This window comes from Neofelis nebulosa, chromosome 16, assembly GCF_028018385.1.
Source record: "Neofelis nebulosa isolate mNeoNeb1 chromosome 16, mNeoNeb1.pri, whole genome shotgun sequence".
Taxonomy (NCBI): domain Eukaryota; kingdom Metazoa; phylum Chordata; class Mammalia; order Carnivora; family Felidae; genus Neofelis; species Neofelis nebulosa.
Genome location: NC_080797.1, coordinates 3,773,336 through 3,791,413, shown reverse-complemented (window position 1 = coordinate 3,791,413; position 18,078 = coordinate 3,773,336). Strand labels below are relative to the sequence as shown.

The following is an 18,078-nucleotide window of genomic DNA, read 5'->3' as shown; positions in this document are numbered from 1 at the left end:
GAAGGGTCACAAAGGTCTCCACGCATCCCCCAGACTCTGGCCACCATCTGACTGCTGGGGGCAAGACCTCCCTCAACCTCAAGACTCTGGATCAATTGGGGCCTGAGGCTTGGTGGGTCGAGATGGAACACTCAGGCCTGGGGGCCTGCCCGAGAGTCACCTTCAGAAGGAACGGGCAGGGGACCCAGCTCTCAATTCGGAGTCAGATCCTGCTCTCGGGGGACTTTTCTCTTGGCCCTCATGAGCTACGCGGTCCCAGCAGAGTTTCCGGAGGGAACATCGATGGCCCACGTACACCCAGCAATGGGGCTCCCCAACCCCAGTTCCTGGGCCAGTACTGGGCCATATGCAGAGGGCCCGGCTCCCAGACCTGCGACAAGTCAGGCACCAGCCCCCAGGGAACACTGTCTGGGCGTCTGTAGCCAGCGGGTGGCCGCGGGAACACCTGGGAATCCCGTGGGAATGCCTGGGCCCAGCATCGGCCCGCCCTTTGTGAGGGGAAGGGAGAGAAGGCACAGAGTGGGTCAGAAAGCGAGGGTTCCGCTTCCCGAGGTTTCTGTCTCCTTCTGTCCCCAGACTGTGGACCATCAGCTCCATTTCAAAGGCTTTGAAGTGATGTTTCCAGCCATTTCTGAGCTCAACCCCCAGCCCCACCTCCCCGTGGCAGCCCTGGGTTCCCCCCAGCATTCTACAAAGGTTCACTTTGCAGCTTTTTGGACAGATGGAGGAAAAGGGTTTTTGCCAATTCTAAGACTCTGACAGCTATATGTAGTCGTGAAAACCATTTCTCCCCTGGATGGATACTGAGCTCAATTTCCCAAAGGCCGGGGTCCAGGTTATCAGCTGTTACCGGACCCCTGGGAACATCCCGGGTCAATGGACTCTCCTGTAAAGAGCCAGCCAGTAGATACATTTGGGGCTCCGCAGGTCATCCGGTCTCCACTGCAGCTACTCAGTTATCCTACAGCTCAAAGCAGCCGCAGACAAGCAGATAAACCAGTGGGCGTGGCCATGTCCCCATAAAACTTGATGGACACTTCACTTTTCATTGCCTATCATTCCACACGTCATAAAACATTAGTCTTCTGACTTTGCCTTTAAGCGTTAAAAAATTATCAAAAGGAAACATTGAGCCACACTAAAACAGGTGACGGGTCAAATCCCCAGGGCCAGAGTGGGCTCACCCCTGCTCTGGAGAAACAGACCTCATCCCTCGGGTCAGCCTGCTTAGCCGGGACCCGATATTTTTCTGCTCTCCCTTCTGGGTTGAGTTGGCCTTGCACAAGGAGTCGAGAAGGCCAAGGCCGGGGGCCGGCTCCCAGCCAGGCTGGATGTCCAGCCAAGGCTAAGTCTCCATCATGACAGATGGTTCCATCCTACCAGTTGCAGAACAGTAAGCCCCTTCTGAGCCGGGACCGCCGCTGAGTGACCCCTGCCGTCTTGCTCATCCCTTCCCCTGGTTTCAGCGACTGAGGAGTTAACAGCTGGGCCGAGGGGCCCCCAAGACACTAAGGGGTGCTGTCATCCATCATGGCCCCGGGGCGGGGGGGTCACGCATGGGAACCTGAAGTGTCAGTCCCTTGTGAACCTGCCAGGGCAGGGGGGGAAACTGGAACCCCGCAGCAGCCACAACGGCGACCCCCGGGACAAAGCCACCCCAGGTCCAACGCCAAGGCAGAATACAGGAACAGGCCCTGGGTGGAGGAAAGGGGCTCGCTTTCCTCTGGGGGCAGGAGACTCAGTCACTCTCAGGACGGAAAACAGCAGACTGGCTCTGCTGAGCTCCCAGCTGCTTCTGCAAGAACCCCACGGGTATGGCGGGGAGGTGGGGGGGGCTCGCATGGGGTCCCACCGAGTACAGCGCATCGAACAGAGACCCCACGTCCATCAGCGCTCAACCCGCTGGACGTCAGCAGTCGGGGTTGAGGAAGGGTTTCCCTCCCACACAGCCGGGGGCGGGGGCGAGGGGGGCGGGGGAGGCTCACACATACTTATGCAGGGGGCGATGGGGGAGCGGCTCTGCTGGTAGCCTTTGGCACAACGGTTGCAGGTGATGCCGGTCACGCCGTCCTTGCAGGGACACTGGCCGGTGGTCTGGTTGCAGGTCTTGCCAGCAGCACCCACGGGGTGGCAATCACAGGCTGTGGAGGACACAGGACAGGAGGGTCAGAGGGCGGGCAGTGGCCAGCCCCTCCCTTGGGGCTCCCCTTTGAATCCCATCCCGGACGAAGAGCAGGCCAAACCCACACACACACACACACACACACACACACACACACACACACACATATTCCAGAGGCTCTGAGAACTGGCCACCTGCCTACCTGGAAATGGGGAATGAAAATCAAAATGGACCATCTTTTTTTTTTTTAATGTTTTATTCATTTTTTGAGACAGAGAGCGTGAGCAGGTGAGGGGCAGAGAGAGGAGGAGACACAGAATCCGAAGCAGGCTCCAGGCTCTGAGCTGTCAGCACACAGCCCGACACGGGGCTCCTGGACCATGAGGTCATGACCTGAGCTGAAGTCGGACGCTCAACCGATTGAGCCGCCCAAGCGCCCCTCAAAATGGACCACCTTGAAAGGCTGTTTCAGCAGCAGGGAAGCAAAGCAGGGGAACCCCTCCAGAGCCCCGAGAGGAAGGCTGGCCCGAGCTCGAGGATGTTTTGGCAAAGGCCAAGCCCACAGGCTGATCACAGGTGGGAGAGTTCAGAATCTCAGCGGGTGAGTCTGTGCCCCTCACTCCTCCGCCCCCAGCCAGCTCCCGGCACCCAGGTGTCCTTCCCTACCCTCCAGGTGGAAGGAATGGAGTTGGGGGCCCGACACGGCCGTGGGGCTGGCCAGGTCTGAGATGGGTCTCTCCAGGCTGCTGTGCCCGCCTTGATTGGCAGCCAGGTGGCCCGAGACCCAGGCTTCTGGATGGCACAAGCCATAAGCTGTCGCACCAGGAAGGGACACAGGGGTCACCTAAACACCCTGACTGGATGTGTCAAGACTAGAGAGGGGAAGAAACATCCTGGGGCCTCGCAGAAAGGGAGCGGCCTTGCTGGGAGGTGGAGGCCCCACTGGGCAGGTCAGACAGCAGAGACAGTGTGGGTGGGGGGGGCCACCTGAGTCCCTGGCTGAATGTGATGGGTTAGGAGGTGGAGGGGGGGGGAAGGGGAGCTGTCTGCAGGAAGCTGGTGTTTCTGCCCCAAATGGGGAAAAAAACATCCAAGAAAATAAGGGCCAGCAGAGGGTCCAGCCAGGGTCCAGCAGAGGGTCCCCTCCAGGGAAGGGAGGCCCTGGCTGTCACGTGGGTGGGGGGAGGTTGTTGGTGGCTTTCTCTCATTGAAGGATCCACGGGAGCAAAATGCAACCGTCCCAATCTCTCCCGTGTATACAGCAGTAAAATCCCCCCCAGGAGCCGGTCTTCTTAAATCAGCCCTACGTTCATGTTCATTCCCTGTTGGTCTTGTCTTCCTTTGTCTCCTCTTCTTTAGTAAGAAAGGACTCAGCCTGACACAAGCTGGGGCTTGTGCTGTGAGGGGGAGATGGCTGGAGCAAACCTCTGGCCTCTCCCTGGGCCCTTCAGTCCCCTCCTGCGGCGGGAAGGGTGACCGAGCACGGGCAGCATCTCTAAGACGGCCACATGGAAGCTGAGGGCCCCAGCACGGCCCCCCACCCCCACCATCCCGAGCCTGATGGGGGCACAGGCACCGGGTGGGTGTGGCCTCCCGAGGCTCATGCCAGCTGACCTCCCGTGGCCTGCCTTGCAAGCTTGCTGGTAATGCAAAGATTCCTGCCAAACTTCCTCCCCTCCGTGCTGACGGAACACAGTTGCGTGCCAGTAACTTCTGGATCCCAGCACTTGGCTGCAAGGAGGTCACCAAAGGTTGCTCGGGCACTGAAGGGCCAGAGCTGAGCCACCGTGGGCACGGGGTGCCTCTCCCGAGGCAGGAGCTGTCCAGAGCAGAATCTGGGCCAGGGGTGGGGGTGGGGGGTGCATCAGGAAGGCAGCAACAGTCCTCACCTCACCTCACCCCCTGCCCACCTCTAGTCTTTGCTGCCCCTTGCGGCTGGTGACCTGTCGGCTGCCTGGGCGAGAGCCAGGCGCCGGCTGACAGCAGTCGGGGCCAAGGGCCATCCTCAGTGAGGGCAGGCCCGTCCTTGGATCAGAGAAAGGGGCTGCCTCCTGCTGGGTTTCCAATCTATCTGCCCCGACTCTGCCAACACTTTGAGCCACTGGCCCCTTTCACCTGGTCCGACAGAGGCAGCAGGCTGGCTGGGCTTCCGCGAAAATCGCTATTCCAGGAAGAGACGCCACCGAGGTCCCAAAAGGTGGGGGCCTCAGAAGGCTTGCTCGGGTCCCTTCTAGGGCGGTGGGACCATCATTCCTCCGGCTCAGCACCACCGCCCGGATACCTGTGAACACCTGAGCGCACCCACACGCTCTCACACGCCGTACCCTCGGCTCCTCACGCCAGCCCGTGGAATCGGCACGGCCACAGAGGAGGGGACTGTGCGCTGGCCCGGAAAACCACAGGGGAAGGGAGGCAGGCGGGGCCTGATTGCGGAGGGCCTCAGCGTCTCCGGACAGCCCCCTCCGGAGTTCCTGTTCTACAAGGAGAAAGACCTGCTTACCTGTTGAGACCAAGACTTGGCAGGATTGCTGTTACAGGCGGCCAAGTGCAGTCCTAACAGCCTCGCCCGGAGCTCATTCTCAAGTCCAAGCACAACAGCCCCAAAGTAAGGACCTTCCCCCAAAACCCACAGACAGAGAAAGCCCAAGTTCTCCCCTCCGTGCAAAGAAGGGTGAGCTTCAAGGTGTGGGGAGAAGGGACAGGTGACAGTGCCCCACAGTGGCTTCCTCTGTAGCCTGGGACAAGACAATCCTCTAGCAACGCCTGAGGGAGGGAGCCTGAGCCCACAAAGGAGGCCCCAGGCCCTGGCCCCTGGGGAGAGAAAACCAAAGGGAGCTTGCTGTGTCCCCTCAACCCTGAAGCACGGCCACACACACCCAGATTTCTACAAACTCACGTGCACACATACTTAGACCCCCACAGCTACAAACACACACAGACTCTTACAAACTCACACGCACTGGCTCAAGGGGCACCACAGCGGGCAGGGCAGTGGAGGGATGGGGCGGGGCTGAGCAGGGGTGCAGGGTGGGGGTGGGTGGGAGATGCAGAAGTGAAGAGAGCGGAGGTCTTTCCTTTTGCGAGGGGTCCGGGGAGGGGACGAGGACAGAGCTTCCCTAATTCTTCCGAGAACGGGGCCTGGGGCAGGGCGCGTTCCGCCCCTGGGAGCCCATCTGGTGACTCCAGTTCCCCTGGAAGTCAGCCACTTTTTCGAGGAGGTCAATCCCCTCCATGGCAGGTCACCCTGTCTGCATGGGCCAGGCAGCACCTGGTCATGGGAAACAATGTACCCGAGGTTTTTCCACAAAGAGGAAGGTGAGACCAGACGGAAGCCCAGGGCCCTGAGAAGGCGGGAGGATTAGGTTTCTCACGCACTCGGCGGGGCTGGAGTGCCTCCCGGTGCAGAGGGGAGCCCGGGCCGTCTCTGCCCAAGGCCATCAGTCAGGGCCAGCCAGCTCGGGGCACACAGGCGCTTTCACATGAGCCTCAGGAGGCCCAGGTCCAGGCCTGTTCCTGCCAGTACTGCTGTGTGACGCTGGGTTAGTGCCTCGCCCCCTCTGGACCACAAGGGGCTCATCTGTAAGGACGGAGGTCTGCACGGCCACTAAAGTCACTTCCAACTTAACAGTGTACTGCTTGTCTCCACGGCTCCAAGGACCCAGCCGGCACCCCCGCCGTCACTGCGGTCCTAGCCCAGAGGACGGCACCCAGTGCTCCCGGCCTTCCGTCCACACCCTCTGACCATCCCGCCCTGACACTGTTGCCCACTGAGCTTCGCCAGGATCTCGCGGAGATTCGGTCTGTCGGCTGAGAGAAGCTCACCAGGCGTTTCTGGGTGCCCTGGCAAGGCTGACCCGAAAGGCAGACCGTCCCGACCCCGGGCCGCCTGTCCCGAGCACTGCCTCTCCCAGCACCTTCTGATGTGCTCTGTCCCGGGTCCCTGAGGGCCCACAGCCACCATCAGGACGGGGCGCATGTCTGAGGCCAGCCGCCTCCACTGCGGCTTTTAAAAATCCATCCTGGGCTCCTATCAGGGGATCTGGTTCCTTTTCCCGCAGACCTGGCCCCAGGGGGCCATCCGGGTCGGGCAGGACCCTCCAGGGGGCATGCTTGCAGAGGACAGGTGAGCTGGCTCGGCACCCGGACCCTCTGAAGCTTCTCCAGGCAGAAGGGGTGAGAGGGAACAACCACAGCGCTGACCCCGGCTTCAGAGGTCATCGTGGCCGCCACCCGGGCTTCCGGCCAGTCGGGAAGGACAGCTTTGGACCTAATCTCACGTACAGGCTCAACTGTGTCCCCCCAGCATCCATGTTCCTAACCCCAGGTACCTCAGAGCATGACCGTCTTTGGAGAGACATGAGTAGGGTAAAATGTGACTGGTGTCCCTCTGAGAAGAGATGAGGACACAGACACACACAGAGGTAAGACCGTGTGAAGACAGGGGGTGAAGGTGGCCATCTGTAAGCCACAGAGAGAGGCCCCAGAAGAATCCAGCCCTGCAGCCTCCTTCACCTCACACTTCCAGCCTCCAGGACTGTGGGGAATAAACGTCTACTGTTTAAGCCCCGCGCCTTCCCAGGCCCATTGCTGGCCTCGAGAGAAGGCAGACAAGCAGCCTGGGGATCCTGCTCATACTGTCAGTGAATGTGGCTGCTCCCCCAAGGGCCGTGTGTGCCTGTGGTGCTGGGTGGGGGTGAAACATTCTCCTCTGCGTTGATGAGACTGGTCTGTGTGCCTGGATGCCATCCACAACGAAGGCAGAAGCAGGCATGGCCCTCCGTGTGGGCCAGGGTGAGCTCCAGCTGCTGTGGGAGATCAGGTAGGGAGGAGGGAGAGGGAGGAAGGAAGAGGAAGGAGGAGGAGGGAAGAGGGTTGAGAAGAGAGGAGGGTGGGGGGAGAGAGATGAGGAAGGGGAGGAGGGGGGACGGGAAAGCTGAAGGAGGAATAGGAAAGAGGAGGAGGAAGGGGAGGAGGGAGAGGAGGAGGAAGGAAGCGGGGGTGAGAAAAGAGGAGAAGGAGAGACAAGGAGGGAGAGGAAGGGGGAAGTGGGAGGACGGGAGGACCAGGAGAAGGGGGAGGAGGACTGGAGCACGCTCAGTGCAGGTGACGGTAGCACAGGAAGACAGAAAAGGCCAGCATCGTCAGAAAATCAGGTTCAGATCCAAAGGGTTCCCACGTCTCTTGTATGTGTGTCAGGCCTTGTGGGGGAAGCCTGGTGGGAAGCCCCTCACCCAGAGGTGGTGCTGGGAGAGGACAAATGTCAGGTGCTAAGGGGTATCCAAGAACCTGCTTTTTCTCCATTCCCCAAAACAAGGTGAGGACTGGCCACCAAAAAGAGAAATGTGAAAGCTGGCTAGGGCTGATGGGGTGTTCCAGAATGGAGGGGACCTGGTACAAGGTGGGAGATCGGTGAGGTGGGGCTCAGGGAGGCCGGGCAGGAGGAGGAGTGAGTGCTGACCCAAGGACAACTGGTGACCAAGTGAGTTCAGGGCTGTGAGGAATGGGAGATGGGGAACAGGGAGGTCCAAAGACACAGTGTCAGAGAGTCCTATGGAAGCAGCTTCCTACCATCACTATTACCCAATCAGGATACAGAACATTCCAATTCTCCCAAGAAGCCCCTCTTGTTCCTCTGTGGTCAGCCCCCCATCCCAACTCCTGGCAACAACAGATCTGTTCTGTCCCTATAGCTTTGCCTTTTCAGAACATTGTATTCTGGGACCACACAGTACGTACAATGTATAGATGTATGGCATGTAGCCTTTGGGACCGGCGTCCTTTACTCAGCCAAATGCACCTGAGCTGTGTTTGTGCTGCTGTGTCAATCAAAAGCCCATTCATTTTCATTGCTGCATAGTATTCCACGGTGTGGATTGCAGGGGTTTATGGGAGACCTATAATTTTGTAAGAAACTGCCAAACTGTTTTGCAGAGTGGCTGTGCCATTTTGAGTTCCCATCAGTATATGAGTTCCAGTCATTACACAGCCTCGCCAATGCTTGGAATTGTCAGTATTTCTTATTTTCGATGTTCTAACAGGTATGTGGTGGTGTCTCAAGGTTTTACTCTGTATCTCCTTAATGACTATGAGGGTTCCCGTATTTAATTACCATCTGCGCATCTCTGTTAAGTACCTGTTCAAGTATTTTGCCCATTTCTAACTGAATGGTCTGTTTTCTTACTGTTGCGTTTTGAGAGTTCTTTACATATTGTGAATCTCATCCTTTGTCGGATCTGTGATTCGCAAACATTTCCTCTCATCTGTGGCACAAGGAACATTTTAAAAGCTAAGCCAGACATATCACTCAAGTCTCTCCTCTCCTGACTGCTCCACCTCGTGGCTTCCACTGCTCTTGGAATGGGGCCCACCTCCCGTCCACGCTCCCAGGAGCTGGCCCTGCCCTCTGCCTTGGCTCACTTTCTTTCCACCCTGTGTATTTCCTCCATGTGACTCACCACAATCTATAATAATCCGCTACTTACTTTTTCTCATTTGCTTTCCATCAACCTCCCTCCAGAAAGTGAGCTCCAAGGGAATGTGTCTGCCTCAGTCACCTCTGTAACCACCCTGGCTTCTGCATGTAGCAGGTGTTCAGTAAACACTTGCTCAATCAGTGCACAAACTGGGGCCAAATCCCAGCCCCAGCAGGGGGTAGCAGGAAAGATAATCCCCTCACATCCTAGATCATCAGCAACTCCAATGTGGAACACCCCCCACTCCTAAATTCTCCATGCTCATGAGGGAGCGAGGATAATTTACATCCACAAAGTGCATCTCAGCTGTCTGCGTCCACCTCCTCCCTAGCTGTGTTTTCCTTTCTCCCAGCAGTTGCTAACAAGGCACAAAAGAATAAATGTTTCAAGTCGCACTACCTCGCCTTTCCCCTGCCACCTTCGGATCAAGGTGCAGACAGGAGGAAGCGAAAGGGGAGCAGAGCCCTCTAATCCCAAGCTGGGTTATTTGACCCTCCGTGATCTAGTTAACCATAGCCTTCCTGCACCTGATTTACAGCCGAGGCGGAAGGCACGGGTCCTACAGATGGTTCCCAGAGAGAGGCTGAGGGGTGTGTGTGTGTGTGTGTGTGTGTGTGTGTATGTGTGTGTGTGTGCACGCACAGGCTCAGGGCAGGTGGCCAGGGGCTAGACAGCAGAGTGGGGAGGCGCCGGAGGGCCTGGGTCCTGTGCAGTGGGGTAGTGGGGGCCAGCTGGGCCCTGGCATCCCCCTCCCAGCCCCAGGCCAGTCAGGAGCCCCCAAGAGGCTGCCAGGCCTTCCTTAGTAGCCCTGAGATGTACTTGGACACACACGCGGCCCGTCTCCACCTCTCCGCAAGCAGCTGCCCGGCACCCATCTCTGCCGTTCAACTCATTTGTCATTTTTGCTTCCAAGGCGTGTCAATCCTTGATGGACAGTGTGCAACGGCATTGGGGCAAACCCCCGGGGCCCTGCCCAGTCCTGTGGGAATCGGCCTCCGAGTCCACACCCGGGCCGAGCCCTTCCAGCGAGAGGGGCCGTTCCACTCACTGAACACACTAAGGCAACCTGAGGTTCTCTGCTCTGTGTGCGTGCTGGCGGGGGCAGGGACCCCTAGTTATTCATCTTAACCGCCCCCCCAACCCCGTCGCCTAACGGCTAACAGGTACGGAGCACAGGCCTTGTGCCGGGACCTCCTCTACAACATCTGGTTTCCTCGACATCCCCAAGCAAAATGCTCTCCATCAACTGGGGAAGCTCAGATATCAAAGTTAGAGCTTTTCTGCTCAAGAGCAGGGCCTCTGGGGACTCCCCAGGAATGTCCAGGATGGGTGGGCTTCAGAGAGGAGGTGGCTGACACCCAGGGTGCCAGGGAATGAGACACAGAGTAGAGCCTGGAAGGCCCCGCAGGGCACTGTGTGGGCCGGTCCCGGAAGCCACGACTCTCTTCACTTGTAAAGACCCTGGGACCCAACCACCTGCACCCGATTTCCTGGCTCCACCAGCTTTTCCAAGTTCCCGGGCCGCAAACCTCACTGACACAGGACACTGTCCCATTGTTGTGGGGGGGGGGGGACCCGTAAAATTTTGAACATTTAAAAAGAGCACGCGGGATGTAGAATGTGGAAGTTGGCTGGGACTCAGAGATCATAAATCTGGACGCGATTTCACAGAGAAGGATACTGAGGTCTAGGGAGGTCACATGACTTGCCTGCCGCTGCAGGCTTTGAACCCGGAGCCAAAGCCAGAGATCGGGATTTCTGACCTCCACGCTCCCCAGGGAACAGGGAGAGGATGCGCCCACAGCGGCCACAGTCGGAGCTGGCTCTTCCATGGGGGATTTTCTCTCTCTCCATGGGTGCTGGGCCATAAGAGCACCCTGATAGCACCCACCCCCTCGTGCGGTGGTCTCTGTCCTCTAAGCTGGGAGCTGCTGTGGCCGCCAAGTGCCTTCCTGCCTGAGACAACCATCCTTTCCCCTGCAGTCCCGGCATAACAGACAGGAAAAGGAAAGGTCACAAGGGACCCACAGAAAGAAAGGGCGCTCCCAAGGCTATTAGGCTTTTGTAGGCTGCATGGACACCACCTTAGAGTCAGGAAGGAGTATGGGGTCCCAGGCTCCTAGCTGTGCTGTGACTAAACCCTCAAATGATGCAATCTCACACGCGCGTGCGCACACACACAATCTAGCTGTGATAACCAGCTGATCCAATGCCTTCCTCCGGACACAAGCACCATAGGACGCACCAGCTAAGCTCCCAACCTTGCCCGGCAAAATTTAATTTTTTCTTTTCTTTAAATTTTAAACACAACCCCCTCCCACCCAGTTTTCATCAAGAGAGCCATAAAAAAAAACACTTGAATTCACTGATAAATCTCTCCTCTCAAAAGAATAAACCCTGGGGATCCCTGTGAGCGCCTCCTTTCTCAACGCCAGCACAGCCCCCCAACTCCCCCACCTTACTCCTATTCCCCAGCGCTCAGGTCTCATCTGACTCGTTAAATAAACCAGAATCCCCCCAGGGCGGGGTGGGTAGGACTCAGGTGTATTTTCAAATCTCCAGGTGATGCCAAATTGCAACCAAAGGTGAGAACAAGTTAGAGAGAAATCTACTGAGGGTGCCCTGGAGTGATGGTCGAGAACCGAGGGTAGGAAAGACAAGGGGAGCCGCGCTCATGGTCAGGGAGCCAGAGGGGGTGGGTCGGGGAGCCCACTTCCTCCCCAGGTTCTCGCAGAGCTGAGGGAAGAAACAGGGGGTTGGGGGGGGGGGCAGCGGCGAGGACCAGCGCGCGCTGCCCCATGACAGCCCGCATATTCCAAGGACCCGGACACCTTCTTGGTGACCTGCACCGGCCCACGCTGACCGCGGCTTTGAAGGGGGCAGCGCATCCAACTAAAGAAACCCTGCTGGTCAGCGACGTGGGACTCAAGCCCTTTTGTGCGGGGCGCTAGATGCACCGGTTAATTTCTTAATTCTCTTCGCGACTCGGTTCGCGGGAGACTCCCGGAACGTCTTTATCCGTCACAGATGGTTCGGGAAGATGATAAATTAATATCGTTTAAATGGAGACACGGCTGGAATGGTTAAAAGGCGGCGTCTTCTCTGCCGGCCCCAAAGAGCAAAGAGCCCCCAAGTCCATAAAGAAGACAAACGATAAACAAAACCGCCTATCTTCTGACAGATTCCAGGATGAGAGTATCTTTCACAAACCATTCTGCGGAGAAAAGGGAGAAATTCATCTCATCTGACTTTGTATAGGACAACAGCCCACGCCATAATGAGGCCTTCCCAGTGCTGTGAAATTGCACTGAATAGCCGAGAGTGCAGCCGCCTGTTCCCTGGGCATGTTTATTACAGCCCTTTGTATGCACCAGCCCAGCCAGCCAGCCCCGGGCTTGGTTCTAAACCAGGGGAGGGGAGAAAGAACCCAACGAATTTGTTGCTATGTAACTTCCCAAATGGGACGACTGCATAATAACGTTTGGAATCTAATGCCCTTGCTCCAAGCTGTTCTTGTCTGGGTCCAGCCCTGCTCCAACCGATCAAGGTCGAGAGCCAGCCAATCATCAGCAGTGCCTGGGTGGCCTCAGCCCCCTGCCTGGGGCTCCTCCCAGGCCCTGGGAAGTCAGGGGTAAAGAGGGCCCCAGTGGCCATTCCCAAGCACCCTCAGGTCAACTGTCGATTGGAGTCAAGAGCCTCTGTCAGTTGTCCCAGTGCCCCCCACCCCCACCCCAGTGCAATGCTTCCAAAACAGAGTGAAAAAGCACAGAACGTGAGGCCATGACGGGGCTCCCCAAGGTGAGCCCCGGGAGGCCGGGGCCTGGCCAGGCTGCACATCTCCAGGACTTGGGAGACTTCAGCAGCCTCTGAGAGCAACCCATCACAGAGCAGAATGCTGGGACCATTTCCTTAAACCGTCCCACCCTGCAAAGACAAGACGGTGGACAGACTCCGTGGGGTGGGAGTTGGGGAGGGACAGAGAGACTCCTGTCTGAACACCTCAAGGGTACACAGTCCCCTGCCGGCATCTGACCTCCTGCCGCCGGTTCCCCCCAAGAGCTCAGGGTCTCAGTCTGGTGGGAAACGTCCCAAGGGGGAACAGAGGATTCAAAGATTCAGCCCCTCCGTGGAGGGGGAAGGGGAAAGATCAGGAACTTCCGAGAGACGCCTTTTCTCACCAATGAAAAGGCGGGACCTTTCAGGTCACATTCCTCTTGTTCACCAATCAGGGAAGGGATCTTCTTCGCAGTTGTCTTTCCTCCCCAGTCAGGAGGCAGGATCCCTGAAGGCTTGTCTTCTCCTGCAAGTCAGGAGACCCCTTGTCCCACCTCTGCCTGCCTGTCACGTTTTCCTGGCAGGATCCACAGGCGTCCTTCTGGGCAGAATAGGTTCTTACATTTGTCCTCTTCCTCGGGCTCTTCTCCCAGGGTCCCACCAAACCTGGAGGCAGCTGCTGTCCAAGGCTCAGAGGGAAGACAGAGCCACCAAGGCCAGCCACAGTGCTCGAAATAACGAGACAGGACCACCGGGTGTCTCCACGCCACTTAACCGGAGTGGCAGGGCCCCAGAGGATAATCTGCAGGTTCCCAGGACCCTGTGGCTTCCGGACATCTCACCCTGAGCCACGAGAGGCCACACGTGGCTCTTGCACCTTCCACATCAAGCGAGCAGAGGGAGAGGAGGCAAATGGTAAGATGACGGAGGCCCCCACTCCCAACTGCCTCTGCAGGGGACACAACTTTCCTTCACGAAAGGCAGAAAGAAGCTGGCATCACAGCACATAACCACTGCCCTTCAACGCAGAGCTGAGACCTTCTCCACCACGGGCACAGGGCCGTCCACCTGAGTGCCTCCCCGTGATTAAAATTTCCCCCAAGGAATCGATGTCTACCAGTTGTTTCCAAGACTTTGGCTTTGATTTCTGTAAACAAAAGACAATAAGCAAAGGGGCTGGATACCTTCCAACTATGGTCTCAAAACCCAAAGCCCTCTCTCCCTGGTCATGCCTTCCCGCCGTGGTAGACGTTTCTGGGGTCCTTCTCCCAGGCCACGTCAGCTGCTACTCAAAGTCTCCTAGGGGAGCCTCCCCTTGATTGGCTGTTTTGGGGAGGCGGAAATAGCCCAGCTGCCTTTAGGCGTAAACTTCTCTTGACTACCACTAGAGGCAGCCTTGAGCCCACAGATCTGGAAGACAGCTTGCTGGTGTCCTGGGAGCCACAGGATTCATCCGTGTTCCTGGGGAGCCGAAGGGATTTCTCCTGGAGGAGACAGACCGGGAGGCTGTTTTGTTTTGGAGAAAAGTAATTCTCCACAAGCAGGGCCGGCTTCATGGGCCTGGGGCTCACAAGGGCACGTGCTTGGTTAAGGATCTGCTGCTGCTGCTGCTGCCATTTTTTAAATTCTTAGCAATTCCAGAACAAGAAGCCCCGTGGTTTCATTTCGCACTGAGGCCCACAACTCGGGTGATCGGTCCTGCACACAAGTGCCCAACATCTGGCAGACTTCCTGATAAGACGCTCTGGCTTCATCCAAAGGCTAAGCCGTGGCCACTGAGGGGTTTCTCGACCGCAGCTCATCATCTTGAGCCTGACAAGGCTGGGGTCTTGCCCGTGTGGGAGTCTACGCAGGCCCGCGTCAGGACCCCGTCCACGCTGGATGGTGGCCACGAGCCCTCAAGCATAAAGATCTTCTTGGGAAGCCCTGCTCACGGCAAGCTCTGGCCCTAGACCCCAAGTTTTGGGCCCGGACAGCTCAGTTTCCTGGAATTCCCAAAAGCAAATGTGGAGTCGGGGGGTGGAGCGGGGAGGGGGCCACGTCTCCCCACCCCCTATGTCACTAAGTTCCCTGGCATGTCATCAGCTCCTCTGAGTCATCTGTCCATTGCTTTTCTGCAAGGGGAGAAAAAACACCTCGCAGAAAGTTAAAACATTCGAGCTCGCCTCCGTGACCGAAAATAGTCTCCGGTCTCCCTTTAACTTCGTGTCCTGAGAAGCAAAGCTATTTGCAGGTGGATTAAATGTTCCTTCGGAGACCCTGCCCCTGAAGCGGGCCGACCTCACCGCGACGGTGACCGTGTGTGTCTGGGCGAGGGCCGGGGGGCCGGGGGGAAGGGGGGCGCGCACACATCCAAAGGAATAGGTCCGCGTGGCTTCGGTAAAAGAGGGCCCTTTGTGCCGCCGCCGGTAAGCCTGGCGAACTTGACCCCAGGCCTGTGGTATGCGGCGCACCTGTGCAGCCGGAAGAGCAGCCGGGCGGGGGCGGGGCCGGCACCCTCACCGGGGTCCCACCTCCTTTCTTCTCCTCGGAGCCACTTCTCCATCGCCCCTTTGTTCTGGCTTCCACCTCCGAAGGCCGGGGGCCCGTGTGCGCATGCGTCAGTGCGCGTACGTGTGCGTGCGCGCGCGTGTGCGCATGCGTGCAGATGACCCGCTCTCTTTCCAGGCAGGTCCGTACCCGGGACCAGGAAACAGAAAAGCAGAGAGAGGGAGGGGACGGTGTTCACGAGGCCCCGGGGCCCTGCCTACCTTTGCAGGCCTTCCGGTGGGTGACGGGCTTGCCCATGTCGCGGTAGTAGCCCTCCTTGCAGTAGTGGCAGTGGCGGCCGGCGGTGTTGTGGCGACAGTTGAGGCAGACGCCCCCGCTCTTGCGCCCCGACAGCTTGTACAGCTCGGTGTTGAAGCGGCAGCGCCGGGCGTGCAGGTTACAGTTACAGGCTGCGGGGAGGCAGGGAGAGGCGTCAGGGCAGGGGCGTGGGAGAGACTCCCCAACATCCCCCCACTCCATTGCTGAACCGCAGGGGAGACTGTCCCCAGAATCCCCCCACTCTAATGCTGGACCATGGGAGAGACTGTCCCCAACATCTCCCGCTCCATTGCTGGGCTGCGGGAGAGACTGTCCCCAGCTTCCCCGGCCAGACCGCAGTCCTTCCGTGGGAGCTTCTCCTTGGCTCCCCTCTTTGCATCCAAAATTGGATCCAGAAGCACCCACCGGCCACCCAGCAGTACCTGAACCACGGCCGTGGCTCCTGCTTCCCTCTCAAACGGAGTCTGTTCATTTCTACCCAGCAACCTGCAATCCCCAACCCTTCCATCACACATACACACCCCTCAAAGCTGGGAGGTGGAGCTGGCATCCGCCTCGTCTCACGCCCCGATCCTGCCTGTTGGGGGGGGGGGGGGGAGGCCGAATGATGCCCCTCTGTCCATTTGTATGCAGAAGCCCTAACCCTACACCCGAGAACAGGTCTGTGTTTGGAGATGTGGCCTTTCCAGAGGTGATGACATCAAAATGAGGCCCCGAGGGTGGGCCGTCAGCGAATGCAACGGAGTCCTGATAGGGAGAGGTAGTTTGGACCCACCGGGTGCACCTGCACAGGAGAGAGGCCCCAGGAGAAACCAACCCTCTGGACGCCTTGACCTTGGACTTGGAGTCTCCGGAACCCTGAGACATGCACGTCTGTTGGTTAAGCGCCCAGCCTCAGGTTTTCTGTTAGAGCAGCCAGAGCGGACCCCTGTGTTGCTTCCAGGGCTTTCGGCTCTGGCCAGGCACACTGCCCACCCCCTTGAGCTCCAGCCACCAGGCTGTCCTCTGTCTTGGGCTGCTCTGAGTGCACTGAGGGCTGGGGGGGGCCGCTACACTGTCATCCTTCCCGCCTTCCCCTCGGGAAGCTTCGCACGGCCCTGGGCACCCTCTTATCTGCTTTTCCTCCTGCCCAGCCAGTCCCCTGCTTCCCTCTGCCTGCTCCCTGCACACCCCTCAGGACTCAGCACCCTCTCCCCTCTGCTCAGATGTCACTGCCTCCTACTCCTGGCTCCCAAATGCGCATTCCAGCATCCCATGTGGGGCCTCCACTTGGGCCCAGAGGCACCTCCCCCAAACCCATCCCTTCCTCACCACCCCATCCATCGCCCAAGCTGGGCCCTCCAGGCTGCCTCGACACCACGCGCAATTCAGCGGCTCTGAGCTGCAATCTAAGGATGTCCACTGCCAACTGAAAATCTCTCAGTGGCCCTGCCGATGTTCCTCTGGGTAAAATCTAAATCAGATGTCACAGCTCTCGGAGCTCCGAATAAGCCGGTCCTGCTTCTCTCCCCACTGTAGCTCTGCTCACCCGCTCTCATTCTTATGTTTCAGCTGTCCCAAATCTTTTTCAGTTTCTAGAGCATTCCATGCACGAGGACCCCTTGCCTGCCCCCTCCGTGACCCTCTTCTCCCCAGGCTCCGCCTCATCTGTCTGCATCCTTCTTATCCTCCAAGCCTTGGCTTCAACGTCTGTCCCTGGCCCATCTTCCCCCCACCCCAACCCCCTGGCATCCAGTGTGGCCCCCTCAGACCACCCCATGACGCCCATGACCTGCTTCTGTAGGCTGGTACCTCCAGGATACTCCAGCTTACGTCTTGCCCACTCTTGCTTCAATACACTTTGCCTGCTTTTGTGCTAAGCATGTTTCAAATCGCATTTTACATAACGTCTAAAGAAATGCGTGGGGCCAGACACTTGATAAACAAAAGCAAAAAAAGAGGAAGAAAATGCACTCAGATTTCCAGCGACCGCTGTTAATGCAGGGGTCTCTCCTTGCAGGCTTGAATTAACCTTTGCTCAGCTGTGGAGCTATTTTATTCTTTCCCATGGACATGGACCATACTGTACATTTCACTTCGTGGCCTATTTTCTCACAATGATGGCCACCATTTAATGCCAGATACGGTTCATCGTGATTTTGAAAGGTTGTCTAATCCTCTCCTGCACGCATATATGTCATTGGCTCCCTGGAATCCCCAATAGGTGCATTTAGAGGCGGGTTTGGTTGTATATTTGTGCCCTGCCCTGATGGCTGCTGTGCAGTGAATTTCTCAAGACAGCACAACCGGGTTAACTTTCGAATCTACATGTTTTTAACTCAGGATCCAAATTGCCCTGAAGAAAGGCTGTCCTAGCTTCCACTCCCTTCCAGCAGGATATGAGAGCTACTATTTTGCCACACCCTTGAAAAAAAAAATTACAACATGCATTTAGTATCAGAATTCTTTTTTTTTTTTTAACGTTTGCCAGTTTGTCTGGAAAACACACACACACATGATTTTAATTTGCATGTCTTTGATTCCCAGTAAGGTTGGACATTTCGCCATGTGTTTGTTTTTCTATTTATATTTCTTTTGTGTGTGTGTGTGTGTGTGTGTGTGTGTGTGTGTGTGTACATTGCCTGTTCATGCCATTTGCTCAGTTTTCAAATAAGGTGGGGTTGTTTTTTTTTCTTACCACGTCCAGTGCTCTTACATACGATTGATTAAAAACTCTGTGTCTTTTCTACCACACAAGTGGCACAAATTTGTACCAGCTTCTTATTCATTTATTACTTTTGTGATTTAAAAAAATTTTGCCTCTTTAATTTGGTCTCTCTGACAGTACACGTTTCTTTAAATGTTCTTGCTAAAGACACGCCCATTAGTCACTCAACTGACAAGAAGAGAAGGATGGGGCTC

General features: G+C 57.2%; 1 protein-coding gene across 4 annotated transcripts in view; it reads right to left on the bottom strand.

Annotated features, from left to right (window-relative positions):
* NTN1 (netrin 1) overlaps positions 1 to 18,078 on the bottom strand; it is a 190,441-nt gene that overhangs the window by 48,899 nt on the left and 123,464 nt on the right. For all 4 annotated transcript variants that reach the window (XM_058704909.1, XM_058704907.1, XM_058704910.1 and 1 more), the window contains exons 3-4: positions 15,120 to 15,308; positions 1,992 to 2,141 (exon numbers count right to left, since the gene is read on the bottom strand). In XM_058704909.1, coding sequence (XP_058560892.1) covers positions 1,992 to 2,141; positions 15,120 to 15,308 — 339 coding nt within the window. The remainder of the gene's footprint in view (positions 1 to 1,991; positions 2,142 to 15,119; positions 15,309 to 18,078) is intronic.